The following is an 18,007-nucleotide window of genomic DNA, read 5'->3' as shown; positions in this document are numbered from 1 at the left end:
CTAACCCCTCACTGCCCTCACTGCCCTCCACCCCTCACTATCTAACCTCTCACTGCCCTCCACCCCTCACTATCTAACCTCTCACTGCCCTCCACCATCTAACCCCTCACTGCCCTCCACCATCTAACCCCTCACTGCCCTCCACCCCCACTATCTAACCCCTCACTATCTAACCCCTCACTGCCCTCACTGCCCTCCACCCCCACTATCTAACCCCTCACTGCCCTCCACCCCTCACTATCTAACCCCTCACTGCCCTCCACCCCCACTATCTAACCCCTCACTGCCCTCCACCCCTCACTATCTAACCCCTCACTACCCTCCACTCCTCACTATCTAACCTCTCACTGCCCTCCACCCCTCACTATCTAACCTCTCACTGCCCTCCACCCCTCACTATCTAATCCCTCACTGCCCTCTACACCTCACTATCTAACCCCTCACTGCCCTCCACCCCTCCCTATCTAACCCCTCACTGCCCTCACTGCCCTCCACCCCTCACTATCTAACCTCTCACTGCCCTCCACCCCTCACTATCTAACCCCTCACTGCCCTCCACCCCTCACTATCTAACCTCTCACTGCCCTCCACCCCTCACTATCTAATCCCTCACTGCCCTCTACACCTCACTATCTAACCCCTCACTGCCCTCACTGCCCTCCACCCCTCACTATCTAACCTCTCACTGCCCTCCACCCCTCACTATCTAACCCCTCACTGCCCTCCACCCCTCACTATCTAACCTCTCACTGCCCTCCACCCCTCACTATCTAACCCCTCACTGCCCTCCACCCCTCACTATCTAACCCCTCACTGCCCTCCACCCCTCACTATCTAACCCCTCACTGCCCTCCACCCCTCACTATCTAACCCCTCACTGCCCTCCACCCCTCACTATCTAACCTCTCACTGCCCTCCACCCCTCACTATCTAACCTCTCACTGCCCTCCACCCCTCACTATCTAACCCCTCACTGCCCTCCACCCCTCACTATCTAACCCCTCACTGCCCTCCACCCCTCACTATCTAACCCCTCACTGCCCTCTACCCCTCACTATCTAACCCCTCACTGCCCTCCACCCCTCACTATCTAACCTCTCACTGCCCTCCACCCCTCACTATCTAACCTCTCACTGCCCTCCACCCCTCACTATCTAACCCCTCACTGCCCTCCACCCCTCACTATCTAACCCCTCACTGCCCTCCACCCCTCACTATCTAACCCCTCACTGCCCTCCACCCCTCACTATCTAACCCCTCACTGCCCTCCACCCCTCACTATCTAACCCCTCACTGCCCTCCACCCCTCACTATCTAACCTCTCACTGCACTCCACCCCTCCCTATCTAACCTCTCACTGCCCTCCACCCCTCCCTATCTAACCCCTCACTGCCCTCCACCCCTCCCTATCTAACCCCTCACTGCCCTCCACCCCTCACTATCTAACCTCTCACTGCCCTCCACCCCTCACTATCTAACCTCTCACTGCCCTCCACCCCTCACTATCTAACCCCTCACTGCCCTCCACCCCTCACTATCTAACCCCTCACTGCCCTCCAGCCCCACTCTTCTCCTCTCTACCTTTCCTCCCTGGGCCTGGGTCAGGCCTGCCTGGTGTAGAGGAGAAGAGCTGGGTCAGGCCTGCCTGGTAGGGAAGAGAAAGGAAAAGGAGTAGGGGAGGGAAGGATATGTTGAACTGGCCAAAGAGCAAGGACAAAAAATAGGTAGCTTGATGAGGAAGCCTGTCCAGAGAGAGAGAAAGAAGATGGAGAGTAGAGGGGGTCAAGACCATCCCTGGAGGGGAGGGGATTAGAGGGCCTGGGGTCAAAGGTCTATTTCCGGTCATGCTGCTACCCAGCATCCTTTCTGACACTCCGACCCCGCAGGGCAGATCTACTGGCGACAGGACCCACTACACAAACAACCCTGTTTATGAGCATCTGGCCCGCATTTACACCCAATCTTACAACACAAACAGAATAAACATTTAAATAATCTATGAAAGACTGACAGGAATTCAGACAAAACGTAATCAATATGACATCGCCTCAATTCCATTCTGACATCACTCAAATCTTGAACGCTCAAAATCAATTTTCTAGATACAGCGCTCCAATTAGTAAAAATTAAAAAAATGGTATGAATAAATGGAGCTTTTATCACAGTGAGAGTGAAGGCTGATCAGCTGTCCTCCGGTGTTTGGGTGCAGATGTAGCGCGTCCCCCTATCTCTCCATCCCGTTCTTTCTCTCTCCATTCCTCCCACTCTCACAAGCTCTCTTTTTCTCTGTCCATCCATCCCCGGCTCTCCATCTATCCCTCTCCTTCTTTCCATCCCCCTCCGCCCCTCCCTCTCTCTCTCTCATGAATAATTCCAGGGCTGTTAGCCTCGATGCTAATGCTGTCTGGTCTGTAGCCCTGGCCCCTGGGTGTACATTACCCAGTCTTACCTGTGGTATGCAGTCTGTGTAGGCAAACATGGACTTGAATCGGTCATCCACACTGATGTGGTACAGAATGCACATACACAGCTGTCCCTGCTTCTCGTCAGCTGGAACATAAACAGAGAGAGAGAGAAGAGAAGCACAGAGACAGAGACAGACAGACATAGACAGAGAGAGAGAGACAGAGGTGAATGAATAAATGAATGAGGAGCTGTACACTTACATTCTGCTTCATGGGACTAGTGTGTGACACACACGTCCACTACAATACAGGTTAAGTAACATACAGTTAACCACCACTCTAAAACAATATGGTTTAGTAGTAAAAAAGCTAGCTATGCAAAGACAATGAAAACATTTTCGTATTGCAGGTTTATAGGAGGTTATTTTACAGCCGTCTGAGGGACGTGGCTCTGACTCTGTGTTAAACTGTCAGGTAGATCTGCTCTCTCAGAGTGTTTAGGAGTTTGACCCAAACCACTGCAGGGCGAATGCTGGCCTCTCCAGAGAGGCAGCTAACTAACACCATGGAGTCACTGAAACGTCTGAGGACCTAAGTAGTTTTAAGACTGGTCTGTGGAGGTAGAGGGGCCGACCACATTGAGTCAGAACAGAACTAGCGATGGTGATGGGCCTCAGCAAGACCACTGATCTGACAGAGCAGAGCAACCCAGTCCAGTACTAACTGGTCCTAAGCCGTGGTCAGGGATCATACAGGGGAGGCAGCCTACTGGAACCAGATGGGCTCACTGAACTCCTGGAAACAAGGGAAAAGAGACGGCTTGGAGGTTTCATTGGGAAAACAGGAGGAAGCATCAATTTTACTGCCTTTAATAAAGCTACGCTGCTCAGGCCCTTGCAGTGCCACGATTGGCACAAACATGTGCTTCTCATTAGTGGAGCCCTCAACCTATACCTAAACACACTCACATGAGCGTGCACACAAGACACACTCACACTCATCTGACCTGGCAAACTCCCTCACTACACCGGTAGAAACATGGAGGATCCTTTATGGGGAAAGAGAGAGACCCCATTAAAATGTTCAAAACACCACTAGAGCTCCAGTGAAAGAAAGAGTGGGGAGCTGTTAAGAATTATCTAGAGTGTTCAGGGGCAGTTAGTGGGAGAGCTAAACTCCAATTACACCCTGTTCTGATTTAAAACCACTCAACCTTGATAAAATCACACCGCCATGCATTAGTGGTCTCTGGGGCAGTTGTGTGGATAGTATACTATTGTTGTTAGTACAATTTATTGAGTAAATAAGAATACTGGTTCAATCTTCAAAGAAAAAACCCATAAAGAAAATGTCCCTGCAATAGCCATTCAGTGTAATGGAATGATTCTGGAATAACTGAGGAGTATTTTCTTTACTGTAAAACGGGGTACTTCAGCAGCACCCATGACAGATAGTCACGTCAACAACAAAGAGCCAGTGGTCAGGTGAAGGGTTGAAAGGATTGAGATGTCGTAGTTGGTCCTAAATCCTGGTTGAGAAGGAGGGATCAGGAGGAAGGTGAAGAGGAGGAGTAACCCACACTTTCCCCTTTCATCTTATCAGCCCAGATTGGGAAACCCTAGTGGGGGCTGATGGGACAGGGATCAGAGGGATGGCAGACGTCACCTCACACCCTCACAGTAGATCAGAACAGAGAGGAACGCTTATCTCTCTGGAGATAAGAGGGGCATCTCTGGACACAAACACAGAGGAAAGGACACCACATCACAGAGGCTAGAGGATGATTAATAAGGCCTCTATTCATCTGAGTTTGAAATCACACACACACACACACACACACACACACCCACTAAAAGTCAAGAATAGACAAAAGTGTAATAGCAATGAGAAAGAGTGAATCTTACAAACGCACACACAGACACACGCTCTCTAAAATCAGCACAGGAGGTTGGTGGCATCTTAATTGAGGAGGACGAACTCTTGGTATTGACTGGAGCGGAATGAGTGGAACGGTATTAAATACAACAAACACATGGTTTCCATGTGTTTGATGCCATTCCATTCATTCCGTTTCAGCCATTATTATGAGCCGTTCTCCCCTCAGCAGCCTCCACTGAAAATGAGATATATTCAGCTATGTTTAGCCTAAGTGTGGACAGGACGTGCACCTCTACATGATGTGTGTATGCGTAGGTGCGCGCGCACATGTGTATGTCTCATTCTAAAAGAAAAGAAAAAAAATCCCTCCCAAATCTCTGTAGACCCCTCCTCAGCCTCTCCGACCGGCTCCTACAAAAACAACATTTATGCTGGGGCCCAGAGTGTTATTCTAACAAATATATTATATTAATTATGCAAGTTACCCGACCCTCCCTGGAGAGGCTTCAAAGGGCCCATCACAGATGCTCCCAGCCGTGCCACATGACCCCCTGGATGAGCTAACGCACCAATCACACACTGGATCTTGTTTCAGGAAGTCATTTTTCTAATGGCCACCAGAGCCAGAACCAGCCTCGCTGTGTCCACAGCTTTAAAACAGCCTGCACCTGCACACACTGACACACACTTACTTAGACATACTGAAATGCACACACACACACACACACACTCTCAAACACACACAGGGAGTTGTGTCTGTCAGTACCTAGCATTAAGGAGAGTTTGTGGATGAGTCCAGCCTGAACCATCTGGCTGCGGAGGCCTGTGTCAAAGGAGAGGTTGAGGAGCAGACGCAGGGTAGTGTTCAGTAGGTTCTCATGATCACAGGCCAGCAGCCTGGCCAGCTTCTCCACTGCATATGTCTCTGCCTGAACACCAGGGAAAAGCCTAGTTACTCAACACATCCCGGTAGAAAGTACACCTCTACACACCCTACTTCAATAACCAATCCCACAATCCTTCTTTCACCATATTGGACTTCATCAGACTTCACCCGTGTTGGGGTCAGTTTCATTTGAACTGACCCCAACACTGACCTTATTTGAACTGACCCCAACTGACCCCCTTCAATTAATAACTTGAAATGAATTCAATGGATTTGTAACAGTCAGAATGCCAAGAGAAAGCAGCGTAGACACACAGTGTTTACAGGCAGGAGGAGGTGTTGAGATGATGCATCAAGGACATGTCTAAAACGTACCAAGAAAGTAGAGCAATCCATATACCTGCACAGTGGAAGAGGTGTGTGTGTGTGTGTGTGTGTGTGTGTGTGTGTGTGTGTGTGTGTGTGTGTGTGTGTGTGTGTGTGTGTGTGTGTGTGTGTGTGTGTGTGTGTGTGTGTGTGTGTGTGTGTGTCCAAGTACTCTGCTACTGTGTTCACAAGGAAATCCCCACAATTACAAATACAGTCTGCACGTAATCAACTGTAGTTCCTTTCACTATCTTACAACTGTTATCTGATGTTCAATATAATCCTAACTCAGCCTGGCTTGATAAAGGCACACCAACTGTTATCTGATGTTCAATATAATCCTAACTCAGCCTGGCTTGATAAAGGCACACCAACTGTTATCTGGTGTTCAATACAATCCTAACTCAGCCTGGCTTGATAAAGGCACACCAACTGTTATCTGGTGTTCAATACAATCCTAACTCAGCCTGGCTTGATAAAGGCACACCAACTGTTATCTGGTGTTCAATACAATCCTAACTCAGCCTGGCTTGATAAAGGCACACCAACTGGCTGAGATCAGATCCAGGAGGAACTGCATTACAGTAGGACATAGAGCAGTGATCACTAAAGTCTGGACTAGAAGACATTAAAAAAATAACTCTTACCCTAACAAAATGTAAACCATTAGAGATTACCTCAATCGGAGGACCTGCGACTTTTTATGTATTTTCCTCACCATGTTGAGACTCCTGGCCTTTTTTTTTCTCCTCCTTCATCCTTGCATCCCTCCCCCTCTCCATCCCTCTATCCCCCTCTCTATCCCTCCCCCTCTCCATCCCTCTATCCCCCTCCATATCCCCCTCTCCCTCCCTCCCTCCCTCACCATGTCATTCTTGTTCTCCAGGAAGATGCTGAGTTTCTTGAGGAAGGAGACCACGAGCACCAGTAGCTCCTCGTCCTCCCGGTCCAGGGTCTTCACCAGCATGTGGACGATGTTCTTGTTCCTCATTTTTAGCTCTGTACGTGTGTCCTCAGCCAGGTTTAACAACAGGTACAGAGCCACTGGGGAGCACAGGGAGAGGACTTGGGACTTGAGAATTAGATATTGCTCTAACCTGTTATTACTATGTTATAACCAATGCAAACATTTTTTTAAATAATAATATACTGTGTAATACTTTGTAATGTAATCACCATGTTATTACATAATAATACATGTAAAAAAAATAATTAAATACTAAGTAATACTGTCATGTAATCACCATGTTATCACATAATAATACATGTAAAAAAATATGTAGAATACTATGTAATACTATCACGTAATCACCATGTTATTATCACAATAATAAATGTAAAAATATATGTAAAATACTATGTAATACTGTCATGTAATCACCATGTTATTACCATAATAATAAATGTAAAAAGAAGTTATACTATGTAATATTGTCATGTTATCACCATGTTATTACCATGTAATAACTGATATACAAAATATACAATGCAATGTAATCACTATGTTATTAATTGTAATATTATTGCTTATTACATCATTGCATTATCAAGCACTAACAGCGCTGCTCAACACATCACTGGCCTTCTGCTCAACACATCACTGGCCTTCTGCTCAACACATCACTGGCCTTCTGCTCAACACATCACTGGCCTTCTGCTAGGCATGGTAATGTACCACTTTTACTGTACCTCGTAGAAGCTGCTCCTGCTTGCTCAGGAGGCCCTGGTATTTCTTTAAGGCTTTCTCATGTTCCTTCTTCACATTCTGGTTGTCAGGGTCCTCTTCATGTGAAAACAGTCAAGGAAGGAGTACTGCTGCTACACTGATCCAATCAACTCACCACAGAGAACTGATATAGTCACATGTTTTATATCAGTCTATTACAACATCCAAAAAAGAACAACAATTCATTGCCTTTCCTTCTATACTGTGACATTATGATTAAAATTAAGAGATATGCCAACACTGAGGACAGCAGAGACCCTGAGGTGTTGACCCTCTGTGAAGCAGCAAGGTAGTGTAACATCATTCATGTGACCTTTGACCTTAGCTGAAGGATATAAGCCTTCTTCTTCTTCTGCAGTTCATCCTGCCAGAGGTCGTACCTCTTCAGCTCGTGTTCAGTGATGTTCATACAGAGGGCTCCGATCTTATAGTGGGTCACTAGCCCATGAAACTGGGAGAAACTGGGGATGGGAAGAGGAAAGGTTTACAAGGCTTCCACTTATTCAAAAGTGCACATCGTTCATCATCACGCGACACCTATTTGGACCACAATCGGGAGCTCAGATTGAAATGATCCCATCACCTGAGAGCTTAGTCCAAAAAAGGTGTGCCAAAATAAAACCTTAAAAGCATCGAGTCCAACAGTATCTCTTACTCATAATCAGCCAGACACAAACCAGATCATTGTAAAACCCCAACAGCATAGCACTGCCATGGAGCGAGATCAAGAAAGACTATCAGTTTTCAGAACAGCGTAGATCCGCTCACAACTCAAATTGTTCTTGACAAGTAGTTTATATATCATCCTCTCAATGGTAATTTTAATGTTCCCTGAAACCCCTGGTTGGAAAGAAAGGTTTTGGTCTATGTTGTCATAGTTATGTGACTTCTGTCAGAACGAGAGAGAGAGAGGGGGAAGAAAGAGAGGGAAGAAAGAGAGGGAAGAAAGAGAGGGAAGAAAGAGAGGGAATTGTGTACCTGGAGAAGCAGAAGAAGACGTAGATAATGGTAGTTGCCATGTCAACGCTCTGTTTCCAGTCCTCCCTCAGGACTCTGGCTAGGGCTCCCAGGGCCGTTTCTGACGAGGAGCAGACACACAGTCAGGTTAGAAAGACGTGGTATGTGTGTGTGTGTGTGTGTGGGGGGGGGGGGGTAGGAGATAGGGTGGGGGGCAAGGAGAAAGGGAAGTGATCGAGGAAGTGGAGAAGGGATTATTTGAAGGAAATGGACAGACTGTTAGGATTGGGAAGGGAAGTATGGAGTAGGGGTGATAGAAAGAGTCAACTAGAGATGACAGTCAGGTTGGGGTTGGGGTGGGAGGTTAAGGTAAGGAACCTGGGTGAATGTAAGGGGTTCCAGGCTCACATGGCTTTGAGCTATGGGTGACCTTCATTGTAAAGACACATATCACGTTGTTCCATTTCCCCTGGCCCTCTCCTCTTTCCTCACTGACCCCAAGTCTCACAGTTCTACCATTATCAACATCTGACCACTTGGTGCGTTACGACAAAGTGAACTTGTGATGCATATTGACAGTTACAAATGAAGCCATGCCATCTTCTGACAGTTGTAATGGATGATGGCCTTGTGCTGTTGTGAGAGAAAACAGCTCTGTCATCAGGGAAGGGAATAGGAAGGGCTTGGCTGTGTTTTTCTTATGAATGGGATGGGCTGCTGGCTGAGAGAATGGATTATATCAACCAATGACACTAGAGTTTGGCTAGCATCTGGCCTATTTAGCTTTCATACACCCAGCAGAGCAGAGTAGGGATGGGTGCAAGTACTCGAGTATAACCAGTAATTGGAACAACAAATAGCATACCGCAAACGTTTTGCCTTCAGCCTGGTTTCACGCTTATATGCGAGTATTCTAGTACTCAAAATGACTTTCATGAAAATACTCAAACATAGACATTCTCTAAAATGCCCAGTCCATAGTGCAGATGATTACTCCGGGGCATACCATTGTGACAGATGAGGAAGGAACTCAAGGAAGGAGCGTACCATTCTGCAGGAGCTCTTCCAGGTTGTCAGGGTTGCGGGCGAGGTGGAGAATGAGGGTTGCTCCCCTGACCTTCTCTGGGATGTCTTCATACAGCAGCTCCACATAGTCATCTATGCTGTTGATGTTGGCCTCCTCATCCAGCTGACAACGACCCAGATACAGTATGGGTGAGGAATGAGGAGGATTATTAACACAGAAATAATGCAATGAATCATGGTATCAAATACAAAGAAATAGGCACAGACACACTGTCACACACACTGTCACACACACACACACACACACTGTCACACACACACACACACAGATATTTGAAGACGCTTTCCTTACCTCCATCCCCTCAAATGGTGTGAGGTCTCTGGGCGAATGTTTCTCTTGTTTGTCTGTGAGGTGCAGGACAGGACAGCAAAGACACTAGTCAGCATGATTAACGTGTATTTACGTAATGCGTCATTCAGCCTGCAACTGCAGCCTATCAGGACCAGGCGTTACCATGATGTAACCATTACCTGGCTTCTTGCGGTTCTGCAGGTAGAACAGCAGTTGTTCCACCTCTGGAAGTTTAGATGGATGAATGAGCCTGCATTCCTCCACCACCCTGCGAGCCAGGGTGGCAATGTCCGTGTTGGCGTTTAAGCTTTTAAGGCGGATGCTGTGAATAGAAAATACATATTTGGAGCAATTTTCTTAGAAACAAAAAAAGCTATTTCCAATAACTTTTCAATTACTTCATCTTTTGTTAGGGCAAAATCAAATCAAACTTTATTTGTCACATGCGCCGAATACAACAGGTGAAACAGTGAAATGCTTACTTACAAGCCCTTAACCGCAGTGCAGTTCAAGACAGAGTTGAGAAAATATTTACCAAATAAACTAAAGTAAAAAATTATAAAATACAGATCAAGCCAAAAAAAATCAAGCAAAAGCATCATGTAACAGGGTAGGAAATGACCACTATTTTGGTCAGTGTTTCCCCTGGGACTCTACTTAGTGGTGAACATGGTATGTATAAAAGAACCCATTGGACCTGTTCAGTAGTGATGGGCATTCGAGTATTTTCTGTGAACCGGCTCATTTAGCTCTATTTTGTAAAAGAGCAGGCTCCCAAACGGTTCTTCGTTCAAAATGCTTAAAAATCTAGAACCATGAAAAAATTGCTAATCTTCAATGTAAAATGTAAAGACCAAAATGTAGGCTACCATTATGTCTGATCGTGAAATGCGATTTCAAATACATTTTAACCTGGCAAAATTGTTAGATAGTCTGCCAAAAAAAGTACGTTTTATTGTTCCGCACTGATTTTTTTTTTATAGTGGACAAGATTTGACGCGCTCTAGCCACTATTTATTGTTTATGCAATGAGGATTTAATTAATTTGTAATTTATCTACAGAAAAACTAAAAAAGCAGTAGTTGCAGTATGCAAATCAGGGAGCCAAATGAACGGCTCTTTCGCCGATGTAATTCGGTTCCCGACGTTCACCAAAAAGATCCGTTCGTTTGCGAACGACCCATTACTACTGTTCAGGTGAGAGTGACTGGAAAAACAACAACTTCAACGCTAATCTAATTTTCGTAGGTAATTCGTTAACGTTACATTAGACCCATGCTTAACTACATTTTCTGACACTCCTTGCGTTCTCCAACCATCGGGTCCCCCATTTCGCCGAGGATAGTCGCTTCCACCTCATACTGAACAACGAGGGCTTTCTCTGTCGGGTGGACATCCAAACTCCCCCGTTTTACTTTCCTATGGATGGAGAGAAATGGCCAGGCAATTGATAATGATGATGACGATGATCTGAATGATAAACCTGTTTTGATTTACAACATTCAATTCCAACCACCAAATCGTTAGACACTACTAGACAGTAAGCTTGTACACCTCAAAACACACTGCCATCAGACGCACACAAGTACAACACCTATCGCACCTTCACAAAAAAACATTAAGACATGGCTAAAGACCAATCAGACTTGTGAACATAATCCCTAGCTGTTTATTGCTGCTTTCCATGTCTGTAGCTTGTCCTGTGTTCCTCTGGAGGTGCTCATTGTTTGTCTGTATTGTTATTGTATTTTTTTATTTAAATAACCTGCTCAGGGATTGCGATTGAAAATTAGCCTGCTGGCTAAAACCGGCACTTTTACTTAAACGTTGATTAATGTAAACTGTCCCTGTGAAGAATGCACTTAAAATACACCAAGTAGGTATTTCAAAATAATAATAATAATTTCAAAATACATTATGAGCCACGACCTCACATTTCAGTCACAGCTGATTGTCAAAACATCAGCATCTGTTTTCTAGCCACAGCTGGCTAGCTAACGTTACCTTTTCAAGTACCGTGCATCTTCTGCCTGCAGTTTGTCCATTTCGGAAATTATGGAAAACTCACATTCAATTTTCTTTCACTGTAAATTTAAACAAAACGACTGAATTGTCAAACGGTTACCTATCTACAATTGAGAGCTCTCATCGTATATAGTTTTGCTGTTGCTAGGGTGAGACTCGCTTCCCAGCATGCAAAGCGGAAAATGCATAGACCGTTGAAATGCGGGCCAGAGAGCACCCTATCGCCATCTGTAGGTCTGGAGGAGAACTGTGTATAATGGGTTCAGAAGTGTTGTCCCAGGGACCTAATGCAGGTACATCATGACATCAATCATGCGGTCTCTGTTATGACATAGTCAGCTAATGGATTCTTCAATTTCACTCTTTTGTTGAACTTGATTTAGTGCTTTCCTATCAGGAACCATTTTAATTGTTTAAATTATACATTTTAGTAATTTAGCAGATGCTCTTATCTAGAGCGACTTACATAAGCTATTAGGTTAAAGTGCTTTGCTCAAGGGCACATTGACAGATTTTTCACATAGTCGGTTTGGTTACTGGCCCAACACTCTTAACCACTAGGCTACCTGACGCCCTTCCAATTGGACACCCTCTTCCTTGGAACCAGCAAGTGATCCATTTTAAAACCTTTTCTATACCGCCTTGAGACTGTTCAAATCAAATGTATTTATATAGCCCTTCTTACACCAGCTGATATCTCAAAGTGCTGTACAGAAACCCAGCCTAAAACACCAAACAGCAAGCAATGCCAGTGTAGAAGCACAGTTGTGATTGATTGGTAGGCTGTTTTAGACTGTCTTTTTATAGTGCTGTAGCAAACATGATGGATGTCCCAACAGAAGAGTCTGGTAACTAAGGTCACAGGGTCAGGTGACATTGACCATGGACCTTACAGGTCAGGGTGTAAATATGTGAACTTTCCCTTGAGTTCACTGGCTAAACATTATGTAGGCTATATCACTATATCACCTCAACAGTCTGAATTGGCATGCAGTCTGTAGTCAACAGGTCATTAATATTGACAGCACATGTCTTTAAGGGACAGAAAGTTGTATTACCCAATTTGTACTTTTCACTCAAAAGTGAATTTGCTTGTCAGAGCAACATTTTAAGCTAAAGTGACGGGTGATGTCCAAAGTTCCAAAGTGACGGGTGATGTCATCACTCTAAAATTAGAATGCGTCTCATGGCGGGCACATAACTATTTTCTGGTTGAAACAGAATGTACTAGGCATTGCGCTACACTAGATATTTTACTGTGAAGTAATCCATGTTTTGAAGTGTTTGAGTGAAAGGAGGGGCTATAGTTTCCCAATGTGCTGTAATAAGGTGTGTTGCCCAATGTGCTGGGCAACACGAGCTTACGGTAAAATCTATGTAGTAGAGTATTTAAGGAGGAGTCTTTGATACTGTTGATCATACAGACATTCTCATAGGATTGGCCATGGAGTCATTCCATGTCGTTTGGGCCACCATCTCAGTGTTCTGAAATCGTTTCTGTAGTTAGAAAGTAAAAAGATTAGCATTCCTGAAACATTATTTTGTTGAAATTTAATTTGATCTCAGATATATTAAGTTAATTGATTGCACCCAAATTGGCCATTTTAATTAATAGGATTCAAATAATATTCAATAAATATAGTAGACTACCCAACATCCAATTTGGACCAAACTTTAAATTCGTAGGATTTATTATAGAATTCAGATAATATTCAATCAATTTAGTTCCACATTATACCCCAACAACCAATATACAGTATCAGTTCTTTATGTTTGACAAGTAGTATGAAGCTGTGGCTTGGAGTATTGCTTCTCCATACTAAGTAATATATTCCCTGTGAATCTGGTGATGTTTTGTTTCTCCCCTGTTCAGAGAAATTAGTAATTGAAGTCACCTGCATTATCTGCCATAAAGTAGTGTGGAAGTATCAGGTTTTGACTACTAGATGCCGCTGTTCCTGCTATACCGTCACACTATTTTAAAATCCATTTTGCTGGTATCTTGTGTTTTATTAAATAGATCACAACATTTCCTTTGCAACTTTGGGTAGAAACCCAATAGATTTAGCTCATGATCATCCTCACAATTCAAGCCAGTCCTCCATGAAAGCAAGTTTGTCCTTCCTTTACTCTTAATCTGTGTGCATGAAACAGCCCCTTTGTGTGTGTGGTTTATTCCCTTCAAAAAAGGTCTGGATTAGTTACTGATAGACCATTCTTGTTGAACAAACAAACCATCGGAGTGGCGGGTAGCCTACTGGCCCAACACTCTAACCACTAGGCTACCCGCCACTCCGATGGTTTGTTTGTTCAGCAAGAATGGTCTATCAGTAACTAATCCAGACCTTTTTTGAAGGGAATAAACCACACATGCTTTCATGGAGGACTGGCTTGAATTGTGAGGATGATCATGATCGAATCCCTGAGCTGACAACGTAAAAATCTGTCATTCTGCCACTGAACAAGGCCATCATTGTAAATAAGAATTTGTTCTTAACTGACTTGCCTAGTAAAATAAAAATAGGCTACATAAGTTTCAATGTTATGGCCGCTAATGTTCTTCAATGGTATACACTGTATACTGTTTTGCAGTGGTAATGTAATGTAATGTAATGTAGTGAAATGCTTGTGCTTTTAGTTCCGACTATGCAGTAAAATCTCCCTCTGCTGTTTCCTGATGTCCACGATAATCTCCTTTGTTTTGTTGACATTGAGTGAGAGGTTATTTTCCTGACACCACACTCAAAGGGCCCTCACCTCCTCCCTGTAGGCTGTCTTGTCGTTGTTGGAAACCAGGCCTACCACTGTAGTGTCGTCTGAAAACTTGATGATTGAGTTGGGTTGTTCAAGGAAAGTTGGGTTGATTCATTAGGTTGCTAAGAGATGGACAAACTGAATCGCTTTCATGGAGGACTGGCTAAAATTGTGAGGATGACCACATAGTTTATTTTCATAATGAGCCAAATCTATTGGTTTTCTACCCAAAGTTGCAAAGGAAATGTTGTGATCTATTTAATAAACCATCAAAATGGATGTGTGGTGGTTTAGTTGGAACACTGGCATCTAGTGGTCAAACTAGCGTACTTTCACACTACTTTAAGGTAAATAATGGAAGCGAATGGAATTATTAATTTCTCTGAACGGGAAAAAAACCCATCTCCAGACATTATTACATTGTATGGAAAAACAATACTACAATCAATTAAATCAAATGTATTTATAAAGCCCTTCTTACATCAGCTGATGTCACAAAGTGCTGTACAGAAACCCAGCCTAAAACCCCAAACAGCAAGCAATGCAGGTGTAGAAGCACGGTGGCAAGGAAAAACTCCCTAGAAAGGCCAGAACCTAGGAAGAAACCTAGAGAGGAACCAGGCTATGAAGGGTTGCCAGTCCTCTTCTGGCTGTGCCGGGTGGAGATTATAACAGAACATGGCCAAGATGTTCAAATGTTCATAGATGACCAGCAGAGTCAAATAATAATAATCACAGTGGTTGTAGAGGGTGCAAAAGGTCAGCACGTCAGGAGTAAATGTCAGTTGGCTTTTCATAGCCGATCATTCAGAGTATCTCTACCGCTCCTGCTGTCTCCTGCACGTCCGGTGAACAGGTCAGGCTTCCATAGCCGCAGGCAGAACAGTTGAAACTGGAGCAGCAGCACGACCAGGTGGACTGGGGACAGCAAGGAGTCATCATGCCAGGTAGTCCTGAGGCATGGTCCTAGGGCCCAGGTCCGAGAGAGAGAAAGAAAGAGAGAAAGAAAGAAAGAAAGTGTGAAAGAAAGAGAGAATAAGAGAGAGCGAATTAGAGAGAGCATACTTAAATTCACACAGGACACCGGATAAGACAGGAGAAATACTCTAGATATAACAGACTGACCCTAGCCCCCCGACACTATTGCAGCATAAATACTGGAGGCTGAGACAGGAGGGGTCGGGAGACACTGTGGCCCCGTCCGACGATACCCCCGGACAGGGCCAAACAGGCAGGATATAACCCCACCCACTTTGCCAAAGCACAGCCCCCACATCACTAGAGAGATATCTCCAACCACCAACTTACCATCCTGAGACAAGGCCGAGTATAGCCCACAAAGATCTCCCCCATGGCACAACCCAGGGGGGGCGCCAACCCGGACAGGAAGATCACGTCAGTGACTCAACCCACTCAAGTGAAGCACCCCTCCTAGGGATGACATGGAAGAGCACCAGTAAGCCAGCCCCTGGAATAGGGTTTGAGGCAGAGAATCCCAGTGGAGAGAGGGGAACCGGCCAGGCAGAGACATCAAGGGCGGTTCGTTGCTCCAGTGCCTTTCCGTTCACCTTCACACTCCTGGGCCAGACTACACTCAATCATAGGACCTACTGAAGAGATGAGTCTTTAATAAAGACTTAAAGGTTGAGACCGAGTCTGCGTCTCTCACATGGATAGAGAGACCATTCCATAAAAATGGAGCTCTATAGGAGAAAGCCCTGCCTCCAGCTGTTTGCTTAGAAATTCTAGGGACAATAAGGAGGCCTGCGTCTTGTGACCGTAGTGTACGTGTAGGTATGTACGGCAGGACCAAATCGTTAAGACAGGTAGGAGCAAGCACATGTAATGCTTTGTAGGTTAACAGTAAAACCTTGAAATCAGCCTTTGCCTTAACAGGAAGCCAGTGTAGAGAGGCTAGCACTGGAGTAATATGATCACATTTTTGGGTTGTAGTCAAGATTCTAGCAGCCGTGTTTAGCACTAACTGAAGTTTATTTATTGCTTTATCTGGTTAGCCGGAAAGTAGAGCATTGAAGTAGTCTAACCTAGAAGTGACAAAAGCATGGATTAATTTTTCAGCATCATTTTTGGACAGAAAGTTTCAGATTTTTGCAATGTTACGTAGATGGAAAAAAGCTGTCCTTGAAACAGTCTTGATATGTTCGTCAAAAGAGAGATCAGGGTCCAGAGTAACGCCAAGGTCCTTCACAGTTTTATTTGAGACGACTGTACAACCATCAAGATAAATTGTCAGATTCAACAGAAGATCTCTTTGTTACAAGCCCCAGCTTTATTCAGTTGCTTAAACATAGAGAACTGATAATGCATACTGGTTGCTGGGGTGGGACGAGTGTGGGGGGTTCGCGAGTGGGTTTGATTTGTTTTCTTCATGTCTTACTCATTGGTAGGAAGAAGTTTGGTCCAAATTGGATGTTGGGTAGTCTACTATATTTATTGAATATTATCTGACTTCTATTAATTAAAATGGCCGATTTGGGTGCAATCAATTAGCTTAATTTCTCAGAGATCTAATTATATTTAAACAAAATAATGTTTCTGGAATGCTAATCATATCTGTTACTAACTACAGAAACAATTTCAGAACAATCTGAGATGGTCGGTGTTGAAATCCTCTTTCTTGTGCTTTTTGAGATGTAACGGCCCCATGGAGACTTGTTCTCCTCCACAGAGCACGGGACATCAACATCCAGATCATTAAAGGCTGTGTATGATGACCACACAGAGCATGGTGTATCAACATCCAGGTCATTAAAGGCTGTGTATGATGACCACACAGAGCACGGTGTATCAACATCCAGGTCATTACAGGCTGTGTATGATGACCACACAGAGCACGGGACATCAACACCCAGGTCATTAAAGGCTGTGTATGATGACCACACAGAGCACGGTGTATCAACATCCAGGTCATTAAAGGCTGTGTATGATGACCACACAGAGCACGGTGTATCAACATCCAGGTCATTAAAGGCTGTGTATGATGACCACACAGAGCACGGTGTATCAACATCCAGGTCATTACAGGCTGTGTATGATGACCACACAGTGTGTCTGTGTACAGTACGTGAACACTCACAAGGGCTTCTTTTTGTGATCTGAAATGTTGATTGTGCGTAGTGACATAGTGGCACGTACACATTGGGGATCTCCCTGGAGACATGACCAAAGCAGATTCTTGAACCATAAGCCTGACACATATCTGGACCAGAAGGGCAGCGACTACAAATACTGAGAGGCTAGGGCAAAGCTTCAGCGTCTGACTATCGGCAGAAAATAAATGTCACAGTTTGAGTTTTAGACCGGCCATGCCTTATCATGTGCATAGGCACAGCTAAGTCCACATGTCTCCATTCAACACTTTAAATAGATAGAAACATTTACATGCTGTTGAGTGAATGCATGCATGGTCTACCATACGTTTTGCGGACCTATCACTTTGTAACTTAGGCATCCAAAGACAAGAACATTGTGGCTATGCATAGATACAAACATGAGAAGACTGCTAAAAATAACTGCTACATTATACGGCTGTAAGGGGCAGGGGAAACGTATCTTGTGTGCTGCTGGTATTTGTGGGTTGAAAGCTCGGATGCCACTCAACGTGCCTGCAG

General features: G+C 44.6%; 1 protein-coding gene across 7 annotated transcripts in view; it reads right to left on the bottom strand.

The window, feature by feature from the left end:
* kifap3a (kinesin-associated protein 3a) overlaps nt 1-11,793 on the bottom strand; it is a 43,617-nt gene extending 31,824 nt beyond the window's left edge. For 6 of the 7 annotated variants that reach the window (XR_008761884.1, XR_008761886.1, XR_008761885.1 and 3 more), the window contains exons 1-11: nt 11,601-11,793; nt 10,884-11,015; nt 9,776-9,918; nt 9,597-9,649; nt 9,266-9,407; nt 8,240-8,339; nt 7,598-7,722; nt 7,225-7,323; nt 6,401-6,579; nt 5,050-5,212; nt 2,450-2,550 (exon numbers count right to left, since the gene is read on the bottom strand). Coding sequence is in view for 3 of the 7 variants with exons in the window: in XM_055943683.1 (XP_055799658.1) it covers nt 2,450-2,550; nt 5,050-5,212; nt 6,401-6,579; nt 7,225-7,323; nt 7,598-7,722; nt 8,240-8,339; nt 9,266-9,407; nt 9,597-9,649; nt 9,776-9,918; nt 10,884-11,015; nt 11,601-11,641 (1,278 nt within the window). In the remaining 4 variants the exon portion in view is untranslated. Of the gene's footprint in view, nt 1-2,449; nt 2,551-5,049; nt 5,213-6,400; nt 6,580-7,224; nt 7,324-7,597; nt 7,723-8,239; nt 8,340-9,265; nt 9,408-9,596; nt 9,650-9,775; nt 9,919-10,862; nt 11,016-11,600 lie in introns of those variants that run through there. The other variant, XM_055943685.1, reaches the window with a different exon arrangement.
* Nucleotides 11,794-18,007: the final 6,214 nt, after the last annotated feature.

The sequence above is a fragment of the Salvelinus fontinalis genome, chromosome 14, assembly GCF_029448725.1.
Source record: "Salvelinus fontinalis isolate EN_2023a chromosome 14, ASM2944872v1, whole genome shotgun sequence".
Lineage (NCBI taxonomy): Eukaryota > Metazoa > Chordata > Actinopteri > Salmoniformes > Salmonidae > Salvelinus > Salvelinus fontinalis.
The sequence above is the reverse complement of the archived record's forward strand: the minus strand, read 5'-3'. Positions and strand labels throughout refer to the sequence as shown.